The sequence below is a fragment of the Colletotrichum truncatum genome (genome assembly GCF_014235925.2).
Source record: "Colletotrichum truncatum strain CMES1059 chromosome Unknown Contig_0002, whole genome shotgun sequence".
NCBI classification, from domain to species: domain Eukaryota; kingdom Fungi; phylum Ascomycota; class Sordariomycetes; order Glomerellales; family Glomerellaceae; genus Colletotrichum; species Colletotrichum truncatum.
Window position 1 is genome coordinate 454,237 of NW_027222399.1, and position 14,027 is coordinate 468,263.

The 14,027-nt window shown below is 51.0% G+C and overlaps 2 protein-coding genes across 2 annotated transcripts; one reads left to right on the plus strand and one right to left on the minus strand.

Moving 5' to 3' along the window:
* Nucleotides 1-9,515: 9,515 nt before the first annotated feature.
* CTRU02_203087 (vesicular-fusion protein sec18) lies at nucleotides 9,516-11,906 on the minus strand (the record flags this gene model as incomplete). The annotated part of the gene is made up of 3 exons (XM_036727165.1): nucleotides 9,516-10,891; nucleotides 10,957-11,801; nucleotides 11,860-11,906. The coding sequence occupies 3 exons, from the start codon at nucleotides 11,904-11,906 to the stop codon at nucleotides 9,516-9,518; spliced, it is 2,268 nt and encodes a 755-aa protein (XP_036580959.1).
* Nucleotides 11,907-12,784: 878 nt separating this feature from the next.
* CTRU02_203088 (homocitrate synthase) lies at nucleotides 12,785-13,986 on the plus strand (the record flags this gene model as incomplete). Its single annotated transcript, XM_036727166.1, has 2 exons — nucleotides 12,785-12,792; nucleotides 12,843-13,986. 2 exons carry the CDS (start codon nucleotides 12,785-12,787, stop codon nucleotides 13,984-13,986), a joined length of 1,152 nt encoding a protein of 383 aa, XP_036580960.1.
* Between the last annotated feature and the right edge of the window lie 41 nt (nucleotides 13,987-14,027).

A 14,027-nucleotide genomic window follows, 5' to 3' on the forward strand; every position in this document is an offset into this window, starting at 1 on the left:
GCCGACGTACCGCGCGCACGGTTAGGGCCCCGTAACGTCTAGTCTTGGGTTTTGCAGGGGGCGGCAGGTACGCGATTTACACTGATGATGTACCTTCCTTTCACCATCTGCTCTCCTGCTGTTCCAGCTTCTTCTCGTAGTACGCACCATGGCTGTGGCTGACTGATTGCCCGTCCCGTACCTGCTCATCATATGACTTCCTCGTTTCGTCTCTTCTCTTCTTCTACGGGGATGAATCTGAAATCGGATCCGAGGAAAGACAAACAAAGAATACCTTGGCTTATCCGATCAAAGGCAGCCCCTCCTTCGGGGGAAAAGAAATGTACAACTACCAACACTCTGGATGACGCAAATTATACACATCACTTTACTTACTTCACTTTGCTTTGGATGCACTGCTCGGTGACAGGGTGCACCCACTCACATTGGAAAAAGAAAAAATAAGAAACGACAATGACTGACGGGTGATGGCCATCGCCTCACGCAGGGAGCATTTCCCCTGCCTTGCCTTGGGATACCTGATACCCTTTTCAATTACACCACTGCGCAGGACGGCACAGCATTGCGGAGACGAGTACCCTCAATCGCATCACCCTCTCCGTCATTGTCATCACCCTTTTGCCATGGCCGTCACAGGGTCGGAACCCCCAGTTGATGTCATTTTCTGCATCCAGCCTTCTGGTGATACGAAGCGAGGCCACGACCGACATCCAAGCGAGCCGAGAAGGATGTCACAACCCCAGCACTAGACAGGGCAATCCTCCAGATCCAGTACCTAGCCGATCGAACCTGGGATGCTTCCACTGCTCTCTTCGTTTTTCTACCTTTGTTCTGGCCCGGGCTCGTCATCCCCCTCAACGCCCTTGCTCTCCCGGTCATGTCTCAAGCGAACCGAGGTGCTTTTTCTCCGTGTTTCCCACAAGATCAATCATGGGGCTCCAAAGAGGTATTGAATATCAATTCTGCCCTTGAAAGAGACTGAAACGCACACCACTCAAACATCAAGGACCTTATCGCTCGACCGTAATGGTCCATTCGACGTCCGAGGCCCAATTAATCCACAACACGAAATGGCTATTCACCGCCAAATTTATGCCCGTGTGCTACGACCCTCGCTGGGAGCCGCTTCGAGGCCAAGACACTACCGACACCAATTGATAGTGATGCTTGACCATGCCTAGAGATCCATCCATCTTGATTTCGTACAGAGTACAGATACCGCAAAACAGAGGCGCAGATATCCCCCAATGTCTTACTTCCGTTGGTTGCTTAAGCCCTGTCGAGGGGCGGCAGAGAACTGGTCCGCCCCCAATCACGATGCGCCCAAGACTCGTTGCACGCGGTAGTAGCAGGTCACCCACCGTTTCTCTGCATCTTTCTCTGTCGTACGTACGTAGTGTGTACCCTTCAGTCTGTCCTCACGCCGTCCATCGGCCAATCACCATCGCAACATGTCCCTGTCCGCAAAACCTGTCCGTGTTGCCGGCTGCAAATGACAGGCCATCACCAAAAAGAGTCGGTACGAACACGGGTACCTGAGACGGTTTCGTAGAAACCTGGGAGAACACTATCGGAACACCTTCCTTTCGAGGATCATTAATTAGGGTTGTGTACCCAGAAGCAGATTGAAGAGGGTTGATGGTAGTGAAAAACGAGCCAGTGTCAGGGGATGCTTTCTTCCTCCATCGCATCGCGGATATAATGTTCATACCAAGAGCGCCCTGTCCTGATACCCATAGAACACCTTGACGGAAACAGACAGGCAGGCCTGGACAATGAGGTCGTGCCAATCAATGTCTACGCATGCCTACCAACAGACTTTCCATCCTTCTATCCGTAAAAGTAAACAGAGAGAAACTCTGGAGTTAGAGCCGTGATGTAGAAAGTAAGCTCGTGTGCGCACCATGTGGCCACCTATTAATGAGGTAATATAACCTGGAGATCAGCGAATTCCTTCCCGTTCCTATCCCGGGCTGCCACAGGAGAATGGCTTATGATCACCCGCATCGAACTTCATCCTGGTTGAGGACGAATAAGAGGAATCATAGGTACGCTAGATATGATGGAGCGAAGATCTTGACAAACTCGTCTCTCCTCCATACAAGGCTGACTTCAGCATCCCCCCGCACCTTGACGTTTGCTGTGCTTAGTGTTGAAGCAAAGTCACAAAAGAAGAAGGGGAGAAAAAAAAGCCAAGCTACCCCTCAGGTACCCTGGGCTGTCACACTTGCCCTCCAGCCCTCGTGGCGCAGAGAAAGGCCGAAAGAAGGGATGGAAATGCCCCGCAGACGTGCAGCAACGGGGTCGACTAACAGCCCTTTTCCCTGAATTTCAATCAATGGTGAGTGCAGTCCAGGTGACAACTTGACGCATTGCAGAGCAGCATCCGCACACCAAGACACCCTTAGCTTCGGCCACGTCCAAATCCAACCTCAACTCATCATTGCAATAAGGCCGTGATGCAGCACCTCAACGCTGGAATTTTCTGCATACCACGATGGCTGACGGCACCAGCATATCCCTCATGCCAACAGGGATGAACCAGGGTCGTGGTTGGCGAGGATTAGCGGCAGTGACGCGCTCCGGACACGGTCTGAAGATTGATTCATGGTAATCTTCAGTCAGTCGCTGTGTAGCGGCGTATCAACTGCTGCAACACGTAGTAATAGGGAGCAATACGCGTCTAGTGGTTCAGTGTATGCACTGCCGTTGGTTCTTGGAATCAGTGCCCGCCCCGCTTGCTGGGATTCATTTAATATCAGGCTTTTTAAATGACCAGAGACCAGGATCGGAAATTGTTGCAAGGGTCAACGACAATAGCCACTACCAACACCAACAGCCACGCGAGAGTCTCATCTTCTTTCAGGTCGCCCTGTCTGGGTGTGTGGCCCCTGTTTCTCAGGCAGTTTCTCTTCTTCTTCGTCATCTTCAAGCTTCCCCGGTCTCTGGTCGTCCCAAGTGCGGCAACGGGGGCGGAGCATCAACCCTGCGGCCTTGTGGGCTCTGGCTACGAAGACTGCGTTCTCTGGGCCGACCAGAGAATAGGGCGTAAGGTGGGAGGAATGAAAAAGGGAACAGGCACCAAATTTCTTTGCTCCCCACAAACACCCGCCAGCCAACGCCGAATAAATAAACACTCTACGGGTACTCCATTGTATACTCTGCCTCCCGAAAAAGTAGGCAAAGACAGAGGACCAATATTTGCATAACCCAAATGTGATGGCTTGTGATGCTGACCATCACCGGACAAACGTTATCACAGCACATCTGACACGAGATAGCATGAAGTACTACTCACCACAGTTGCCTCGCAGTTGTGTCTTTTCATGAGGGGCAGAGGGAGGGTTCGCTCATCAAATCTCATAGTCTCATCAAGGGCTACTGGTAGATCCACCTCCTCTTGCTGTCGGCTTCGCTACCGAGGCATCGACCTTGTCGGCTCCAAAAATTCTTATTTTAGGACACTTACGGAATATTCGACGCTCCTATTCCTAAGGGGTGGCGGTATGGCACTCTTAGACTCTTTAGCTTCTAACCCATGAGGGCAAGGCCGTACTAGTCATTGTCAGTCAGCCATGCCAGCTAAGCCAGAATCAAAGGTCCAAATTACCATTAGAATTTTCTTCCCCTGGCGATCATTTCACAGTCAAGGTAGCTTTGTATACTCTGTGGCTTTTGTATTGGTTTACAGGTCCAGCGGCTCTGCTATTGCTATTGCTGAAACCCACATCCGGGACAGAGGCCAGCTGACCAACAAAACAGCGATCATGCGAATCGAGGCTGTCTTTCATGTCCAACAACAAATGGCGCCTTAAAGTAACTTCTCGGGATTGAATACGCTCGCTTGCTCTTATTTTTAGCAGCTTACGCTAGCCGGCGGTCCGTAACTTGGTCTAGAAGTACTATTTAAGAACGAACGGCACTATTTCCACCGCGCACGGAGCCAAGACCCGTCCGTACTGCGGTGCTCTAGCAACTGCACTGCAAAATAGGAACTCCGATTCGCTTTGCATTTGGTTCCCTTTTCACTGCCAATTCTCAGGGCAACAAGACCCGCGATTCAAACCCCCCGGGAGAATACCGGTTAATGAGTCGGGGTGCAGGCCAAGTTGTTCGTCCAGATAGTCGGACATTATGTCATCCTTGTCGTCAAATCTGCCACAGGTACTTAGAATGTTGAAGAAACGGGGGAAAAGCAAGCTGCTGCTGCTGCAGGATACGAACACTGGGCCAACAAGCAAACAGTCTCCCTGCAAAAGAACCAACAAACCGAGTCGGTGTCGCATGACCATCTGGAAGATGTTTACACGCAGAAGCCCGGATTGACCGTGCTAGTGACTCGCGCCGGCCGGAAGGCTTTGCGCTTTGCCGATCTCGATGCCCAACGACCCCTTAGCTTGGAGATTGATGCTTGAAACCAGAGATCCAGTGTACCCAGATCTCGTTTTTTTGGAATTGTGTCTGTGTCAGTCAGGGACCATGTACCTATTTTGCAGCAAGATGAGGGGCCCGAGGCGTTGGGACCTCTCCATGTAAGTATGGATCCTGTGGTGTGGCAACCAAATCAGTGGTCCGGATGCCTTCCAGCTGAGGTTATCGCGAGTCAAGCACCATGAACAGATGGAGAAGAGCTGCGACAAGCCTCAGCTGGCCATTTTTTCTTCAGGTGCGATCCTTAACGTATCCTTCGAACATTGGCGCTGCCTTGCATACGTACAGTATGCCATCACATTCGCACCCGCATTCAATCCTTTCAACACACGGATTGTCGCTTTGGATTTCCGTCTGAACTGGACCAACAGCGACCTGGATCCTTCACCACCTCTAACCTACGACTCACTCCCCTCTACCAGGATAGCGGATAGCGTCCCTAATCTCCATCGCCCTGGTCATCCCCTGACTGTCACATCTCAGTTTGCAGCCTCATCACGGCCCTGGAGATCCGGGCTTCCGCGGCCTCCAACACCGCGGACTTCGTTGCCAGGCCAGGGAATCCGTCACAACCAGCTGTGCATCCAACAGCACTTTCTGTGAACTTACAGAGTAATTGATCATTTCCGCAGAGGTAAGAACAGATGAACAGGGGAGGGATGGTCGTCTGGAGCAAACAAATCGCATGTCGTCCCTCCAGGGGGTGAAAGACTCACCCCCAGCCCGAACGGCCTCGGCATTGACCAATGTCTCTTTTCCGGGCGCCTGGCACCATCCTGCTCCTCGCTTCTCTACCGTTTTGGCATCATCATCGTACTATGCGGTAGCGAAAAGCTCCCATGTCATAAAACTGTCACATATTACCCCTCAGTCCTGAGGAATTTACCATCAGCATGCTTTCGATCTGCAGGTCGCAAACGAGTGTCACCCCATATTATGATCCTCCGGCGAGCATCTGGCGCTGGGAGATACCAACATCATCGGTGTTGGGTTCATCGAGGAAGCGGCCAGCGGCGCAGCACGCTTTCTGAGGCCGCAGATTGCTCAGTGCCCACTAATGCTTGTTCGTCAAGCGTCCGGAAATCAAAAGAGAGAAAAAAAAAGCATTGGCCAGCTGAGCCGTCAAATGTCGTCCTGTCATCTGGACTTCAGCAACCTCGAGACTCCGCCCATCCCGGTTACCTGGATATACCCTGGGGCTCGCTCGCCTGTGAATGGTGGTCACTCGTCTCGTCTACGAGGCCTGTCAGCAAGGGGCAGCAATGCCAGAAACCTTCTCTTCACAAATCCCTCCACCAAATGATCCCAGCACCGGTACGCCTTTTGGGCACACGTGTACAGAGATGGTCAGCGCGCCGCCTCCCCGTCGTAAACAAAACAAAGAGAGAGAGAGAGAAAAACAAATGAAAAAAACTTGTCAAGCGTGGATCAGTTCGCAAACGGGTTATTCCGTCCGCCGTCGCACGTCAGGTAACAACAAGCGCGGCGGTGCCACTCTTTCGGCAACTTGACTTACCGTCCACTCGCCACACCAGGATGGTATTCTAGTAAATGTCCTGCTGACTGGTTGCAGTAGACGCATCACCCGCCTTTTGTGATAAGAGAGAGTGGAGATAACCAAGAGGCGTCAGTCAGCCAGCCGCGGGGTATTCACACACGTGGGAAGCGATGTGCTGATTCTCATCACACCGTCTTTCCCTTATCTTGATTCTCCAGATCTTATATGAAGCGGAACATGGCCTGGCGGTCCACCAGCATGGCGACAGTAACAGCAGCTTTAAGCAAGGACATATAGGCGTGGTGCGGGCAGGTCTTGTTTTTGCGCTGGGCCCCCGGTTGCAGTGGATGGCAACTTGCATAAGTACCGCAGAGACGGCAGCCGAACACAACGGAGGCCTTGGCGACCACGCGAGCCGAGAAAAGATGCATGGATAGGCGTCAATCTGCCGCCGTGGGATTGATTGAGGGTAGGTATTTACAGAGGGCTTGCTTTTGTGCCTAGTACGAGCCCCCCCGGCCGCTGTCAAGAGCTAAATCAAGTGACGGGATTCGTGTGGGTTGACACCTATATCAGGCGGCAGGTCGCTTTACTAAGACCATGGGAGGGCGAGGTTTACTCGAGACCCGGCCGGCGTTGGCATTTGAGCAATCTCTCTATCACATACGAGAACCGGCCAATCGTTCAAGCGATAACGGCGGCAGCATCATTATCATCATCCTCCCTATACGCCGTATACCCGCGCTTTGACCCGCCTTGTCTCAACGGCCTGCTCATTGCCGGCATCACATATGCAACCCAGATAATTGCAGGTATGCTCACCAGAACCGCTCCACCTGGGTCGCCAGTCACCCACATATTACATGTGTTGTCTGCCATTTTGCCATGTCAAAGCGACCAAAACAGCGGGGCGCGCTTCTGCGTTCCAGTGGAATCCAACGTTCGATCAAGGTTGCGTTTCTAGTTGTGAGGCGGATTAGCCGCGCCTCGCACATCTTTTTCCTTCTGTCCCCCCTCTCTCTTACTCTGTCTTTACCACGTACGCTTCTCCCCAAGCTCACCGCTTCTGTGTGTGTCTTGTTATCAGATGTCACGCTACTCCGTACTGATTGTTGCGGGTCTGGACGCACTGGTGATGGGGACCTGCCAATTGAGGCGTGAAAAGCCTTTTTTTGGTTAATACGAAAGATGGGGCGCCGCCGATCTTGACCGTTTTCTTTGGGAATGAATCTTTTCACTTGCCGAGGCGTTCGGATGCGAGATGGAGCCTCAATTATCTATCCAATCACGTTTAGGTTTATGAAGGTGACGACGGTATACTTTGAAAGTGACGCCTTGCGATGATAGTCAGTGATTTGGTGCCAATGGGATATTGCCTTTGTATCTGTAGATACTGCTACCGTCGTAGATTTAGTTAGCCGGTGTGTGACACTGTTTAATGCAAGGCAGCGTGGTAATTCCCTCGAGGAAACAAGTTTCCGGTGAAAAGTGAACTGAATCTCTAACTTGGTTTCTCGTGCTGGTTTAATAATGTTCAATTATGGTTATTAGATGTCAGGGTGTGACGCACTTGATCACCAAGTCAAATGTTCTTAATGTTGTTTTTTCGCAAGAGACATGGGTTGTACAAAGAACCCAAGGTAACGTATTCGAGAGCGTAATTTATAGTCAATATGGTGTCAATTCACTCCTCGCAGGCCGAAGGGCTAATTACAGGTTCAAGTCGGACTCGGTTGTCAACAGGCGTTGGTCTTTGCTGCATTTACTCTCCTTGGCTGGAAAACGTGTTTCAGCTGGACCACTTCAACGTGTGTCAGGCACTATTAATATTCTGAATTGTCATTCGTCCAGAATAGATGTTAACTCTTCAGCACAAGGAATGAGGTAATGACGAAGAAGTTCTTGGGTTTGATACTACACATTTCGGTATACTACCGGAAAAAGAAAAACATGAGAATAAGAACAATAATTAGGTATAAAACCTACATCTCCTTTAACATGGGCTACTTGAAAAGAGGATACTACTTCAGAAATATTTCGACCCATGTATATCCCACTGTTTATGTATGAGAAATCATCATCGCAAGACTGAATGAAGTGACAAAGTTAATTCGATATTGCGCTACGCCGTCTTTTCACCTTGTAACTGGGAGCGTGTGTGATTCATCACCAGACACGTTCTCCAGACCCAATTGCTTTTTTAATCATAAGTGTCATAATATTGTCTACTAAATATAATGTTAATTTGACGCAGGTTCCCAACATTCACACAGCGGGAACTAGAGCTTCAGTTTGGAAGACAGAGTTATGTTCATGTAAACCATATTGCTACATTCTTGTCAAGCCTCGGGAGCAAAGACCTATTTGCCAGGCGGCATCGATAACACCGATTCCACCGCCTCTAATGACTCCAACGACGATGACGACGACAAGGACATAGAGCTAGATCTCTCCTCGCGACTCGACATTTGCTTCACAGGTCCAAACGCAGTTGTGATCAGTTCTGCGATCGATTGAAGGCGCTCGAAAAAGACATTGCCAAGTCATCTGAATCTTCTCCTTGTGTCGAGACCCAAGCGACGTCCGCCGGCTGCTGCATGTTAATCTGGTCCGCATCTTTATTCAGACGCTGCCAACTCTAGTCTTCACAATAATCAACAACATCAAAAGCAAGCTGAACAAGATAGCACAAGCGTGGGACATCGACCCGGTTCACGTCCTGTTCATCATCGCCTTCGACGAAGGCAAATAGGGCCAGAAGTTCTTCATAGCTCTCCATGACCTTGTCAAAATCGTACAAGATCACCAGGAAGCAATCGACCTATTGTGTGAGCAGGCTCGCAATCGCCGCAACGGGACCTCAAAGGCTAGAAACGCTGTTGGCATTCATCTGGGAAACGTCACAGCCGCCGCCAATACACTCAAGCCCAAGGACACTGCCCGCAAGCCAACAAGCAAAGACACGGCCGCAGCCAGCGCGCCAGAAGCAGCCGAAGCAGCCAACATCATCAGTCGCTATAGGAGGCCAAGATTCATGAAAAGTTTGCACATCCACATATACTGTGCTTGTTCACCCGTGACGTACATTTTCTCAACTACCAAAGCAGCGCTCACCAGGAGCCATGACTTCCAAGACTTCGCGACTTCTTTCGCGGCCCTTGCCTCTCAGACCGTGTCCGAACAAGATAAACCTCACATCGTTACAGGTCAAAGGTTCTGGAGCAAGGAGTTATAGGTGCAGGTACCTGGCCGACGAATCCACAACCCATCTGAGGATGGATCTACAAACCACGGCGATATCACCTATGGTGTGTAAGCCAACTTGGGTTCCTTGTCATACCTTTTAGGCAACCCCTAGGAAGCCAAGACTGATAGTCAAAGTGGTTAGTTGGTGTATTTTCCACCATGGTAGAGGTAGGCCTCGTACTGGCTGGATATTGCCTCCATGTGCCTCACAAGTCCTAGTCAATGAACAGTAGTTTGAACGCCTAGTCTGTCATCATAATCAAAATAACATTGCTATAAAAGAAGGTCTTTTTCGCCTCCTTTTTTGCCATCTATTCTACCCTAACAAAAACCCCCCTTTCTATTGCGAATCCAATGCTGTAGAGGAAATTGCTGTGACGAGTCTTGCAGCAAGACCTTCCAACAGATTGCCGCCCGCCGACTTCGCCTCAATCTTCGATTCCTCAATCGACTCCAGAATGGTCTTGATACCCAGACCAACCTTGTCTGATCTTGTGTCATTACGTACTGCAGTAACAATCTGCTGGATGTCTTCGGGGTGGAACGAGCGAGTCTGTCCCAATACTTGGGCGAGCTCGCGAATGTCGGAGATGGCAGGAACCGGCACCTGGCGACGGAAGTGCTTGAGAACACCAAGGTTACCAAGAACGAAGCGTTCCGAGGTCGTAACCATGACGAGAATACGGCGGCCCTTTGGCGGCTGAGTTTGGATAAGGGAGATAAGTCTATCGAGAACGGTGTTGGAGAAACGGGGTCCAATAGGGTTCCACTCGATCAACTGCTCAAAGTTGTCCAGAATGACAATACTCTTCTCAGACTTATACGCATCGGTGAAAACCTTGGTGAGGTAATCCTTCTTGCCGAACTCGTCGCGGTAGGCGGTCAGATGCTGAGGGGAAACCAGCTTGACGAAGGGGAAGTCTGACAGCGAGGCAGTGTGGGCAGCCAAAGCAGTTTTGCCGGATTCGGGAGGTCCATGGAGAAGGATAGGTATCCTGGTGAGGACGTCCGACTCGTTGACCGTGTCGATGTAACCCTTGATTGTACGGATAATGGCGGGAATGTTCTCGTTGAAGTGAAGGATACCCATTCCCAGAGCGTTCGAAAGCTCATCCTCGGAAACACCATAAGCAGGCTTGACTTCGTTCAGCGCGTTCTCAAAATCCTCCATGGTGATCTTCATCGACGCAACATCAGACTTCATCTTGGCGCTGTTGCCCACCTCGGTGTGACGGTTGAAGGCAAACGATGTCGCGGCCTTGACTACACCGGAAATCTCGGCACCAGAGTAGTTCTTGGTCTGAGCTGCCAGAGCATCGACGTTCACGTTCCGGTCCATGATGTTGTTGTCACGCATCTTGGCAGTGTGAATCATGAAAATTTCCTTTCGTCCGTCCTCGTTTGGCAAGCTGATCTCCAGCTGAACCTCCAGACGACCCGGGCGCAAAAGAGCCTCATCAATCATGTCCTTTCTGTTCGTCATACCAATGAGGAGAATGTTGTTGAGTTGGTCAACACCATCGAGCTTGGTAAGAAGCTGGTTAACAACGCTGTCGCCAACACCAGTGCCACCTCCAGCGCCGGAACCTCTCTGCTTGCAAACAGCGTCCAACTCGTCGAAGATAATAATGTGCAAGCCACTCTGATCGCCCTTCTCTTTGTACTCCTTCTCTGCGTCTGCAAACATCTTTCTAATGTTCTCTTCGGACTGACCGACTGTGCATACGGTTAGCTATTGTTACATCCAAGGTAGTCAAAATAGAAAAAAAAAAAAAACATACCGAACTTATTAAGGACTTCAGGACCGTTAATGATCTTGGGCTCACGGGCGTTAAGCATCTTGCCAATTTGTCTGGCAATAAGCGTCTTTCCGGTTCCTGGAGGACCGTAGAGCAGAATACCCTTGACGTGCTGAATGCCTAGCTTCTGAACCAGGGCTGGAGGGAAGACACGCGAAGCGAAAGCTCTGCGGAAAATGGTGTTGAACTCGTCGTGAAGACCACCGATACCCATGTCTTCGAACTTGAAGTCGGGCGCGATAATTGGTTCAGCGTGTTGCTGATGGTCAGCGACTTGCAGTTTCATTGGAGAGTTCGAGTCCTTGAAAAGGCTCATAAGTGTGCTGGAGGTGATGACACCCCGAGCACGAGGGTCAGATGTCTGGATCGGAGCATCGGCTTTCCCTTGGCCAGGCAATGTGACGGTCTTGACGGTCAAGAACACCTTGTTGGATTCGATGTCTGCAAGGAAGGGCTGGCCGGGAGCAACGACGAAGTTCTGGAACTTGTCGTAGACCAGGTGCTCGATGTATTGGTGGTCGAACGTGTAATTGGGGTTGATCTTGGCCGAGGCCCATGACAGTTCAAGGTCCATCGCCATCAGGGGCTTCACTCCTTGCTGGTAAGGACTGTAGGGTTCGGCATCGAAGCGATCTGTGAGGGCGATCTTCAACCACTGTCTTTGGTGGTTCGAGAGGCAGACGCTGCCCTGAGGAATATCCGGGGAAGGGGATGCTCGCACGACATATTCTGCGACTGATTTGCGGATGGGATCGCGAACGCGGACGACGATGTCGATGTCGGAGGACTCCTTGCGAGGAGCGAAATCCTGGTAGCTGACACCAGCGCTGTACTCGGAGAGTTAGATGCGTACAAGCAGTAAAAAATCACTGGGAGGTTACTTACCGGTTGCCAAAGACCAGCTGGTCGGACGCTTTCCTGACGGAGAACATGGCGGTGGTGCCGGTGATGTCAGATGGCGTGTATTCGAGGCGGATACGCTGTGAAAAGAAAGAAGAACGGAGAAAACAAAGACAACGGCAGTCTAAGAGTCAAATGGCACGGGGCCAGAAGGAATAATGCTTTGGAGAAGTAAAGCAATGTTCGGGAAGGAATGATGAGGGGAGGTTAAGTAGATGGTCAACGTTGGAGGGGCTGCGCGGCTGCGTCTTCGCCTCAGGTCCCTGGCCTGGGGGGATGCGCTAAGCCTGCTTCGGTAAGGGCACGTTGAGCTGGCCTTACCTTACCCTGAAGTCGGCGAATGGCATGGAAGGGTTCTGGATGCTTATGTGGATCCAGTCATTGGTTTGTAACTGTGTTCAATCTGTTTCAACTGACCGGTTTCGACACCGCCCGAAGTTGTTTTCCCCTTGAAGTGGCTGTCTATGGTTATTTATCGAAATAGTAACTCAGCATGCTTATAAATACCAAGTTGATTATTGTTGCTGCCTTACTATGTAACTTTGTGGTGAAAAGTATCCTCATAGGCCTTGAGTATAGAGAACGCGCAGGTGTCTTCAGCGATGACGGATGAGCTGACGGAAGCCGGAAGTCAGTGTGGGAAGTGGGGCAGGCATCTGCGGCAGCTGCATAACGCACTATACGTAGTAGATCATAGTGCCTGCTTTAGGTACCTGTAGTAGGTAACCCCACCACAGCACTTGCTTTGTGCCTAGTGTGGTCGGGACTCTCTGACTAATACTGACGAGTGTTAAGGCAGGATGGCACCTGTACGTATCACCATCTACTAATCCATTTGATAGCATCCCTCAGCCATTTCTATGGTCGTAAGGTACCACCATCTCATTCACTACAGTAGAATACTGAAGCCATGCCTCTGTAAGTTCATCTTGTCAATCACTGACAAAATATCAACTAATCTCAGTCAGCCATTTGCTGGGGAAAAAATCTTGGAATGTCTACAACGCAGACAACGTTGCGCGCGTCCGCCGTGATGAGGCCGCCGCAAAGGCCAAGGAGGAGGCCGAGGAGCAGCGCATGCAGGAAGTCGATGCCGAACGTCGGCTAGCCATTCTTCGCGGCGAGAAGCCGCCGCCACTCCCCCTAGAAGAGCCCGAAGATGTGGAGCCCAGGTCTCGGGATCGCGATGCCGCCCCGTACGGGAGGGAGCGGAAGAAGCGCAAGCGCGCCGGCGAAGACGACACCGATTTTGAGTTGCGTATCGCAAAAGAGCGCTCGGAAATCGTACAAGCGTCCAACGACACGCTGCGTAAGTCCACTAGTTCTGCGCCTATTGTTGACAGTACCGGCCACATCGACCTGTTCGGCGAGGACCGGAAGCAGGGGCGCCACCTCAAGAACGAGGAGGCCGAAAAAGAGACCGCCAAGAAGAAAAAGGAGTATGAAGATCAGTTCACCATGCGTTTTTCCAATGCTGCCGGCAAAGACGGCATTGTCGGTCCCTGGTATGCGAACTCAGCATCAAGAGCAGATCTTGCTGAGCTGGAACCCCCGAGCAAGGATGTTTGGGGCAACGAGGACCCCAGGCGGAAGGAGCGTGAAGCATTGCGAATTGTTGCTAGTGACCCACTTGCAATGATGAAAAGAGGCGCCGCTAAGGTGCGAGAAGTCAAGAAGGAAAGACAAAAGTTCGAATTGGAACGCCAAAAAGAGCTAGAGCAACTACGCAATGATGAAAAACGCAATGAGAAGCACGAAAGACGAAAGAGAGAACACAGGAGAGATTCAGAGCGCCGCAACAGAGACAGGGACCGCGAAAGAAGGAGTCGAAGCGAGAGAGACCACCAAGATGTCGACGAACGCCATTTCAGATCCCGACGGGACGGAAGAGATCACGATGATGACCATCGGCGAGAGTCGAGGCGAAGTAGCCGCCGCGAAGACAGGAGAGATGAAGACGCAAGACACCGAAGAGATAGGAGTCACGAAGATAGGCATCGGGGAGATCATGATCGACGTGATAGACACTCAACTTCGAGGAGACCGGACGATGATGGACAAAAAGACGAAGAGAGGCGACACGAAAGGCACAGCGGGAGGACCAGGGATTGATTAATACTAAAGCGACACTATCTTTCTATCCAACCCTTTTA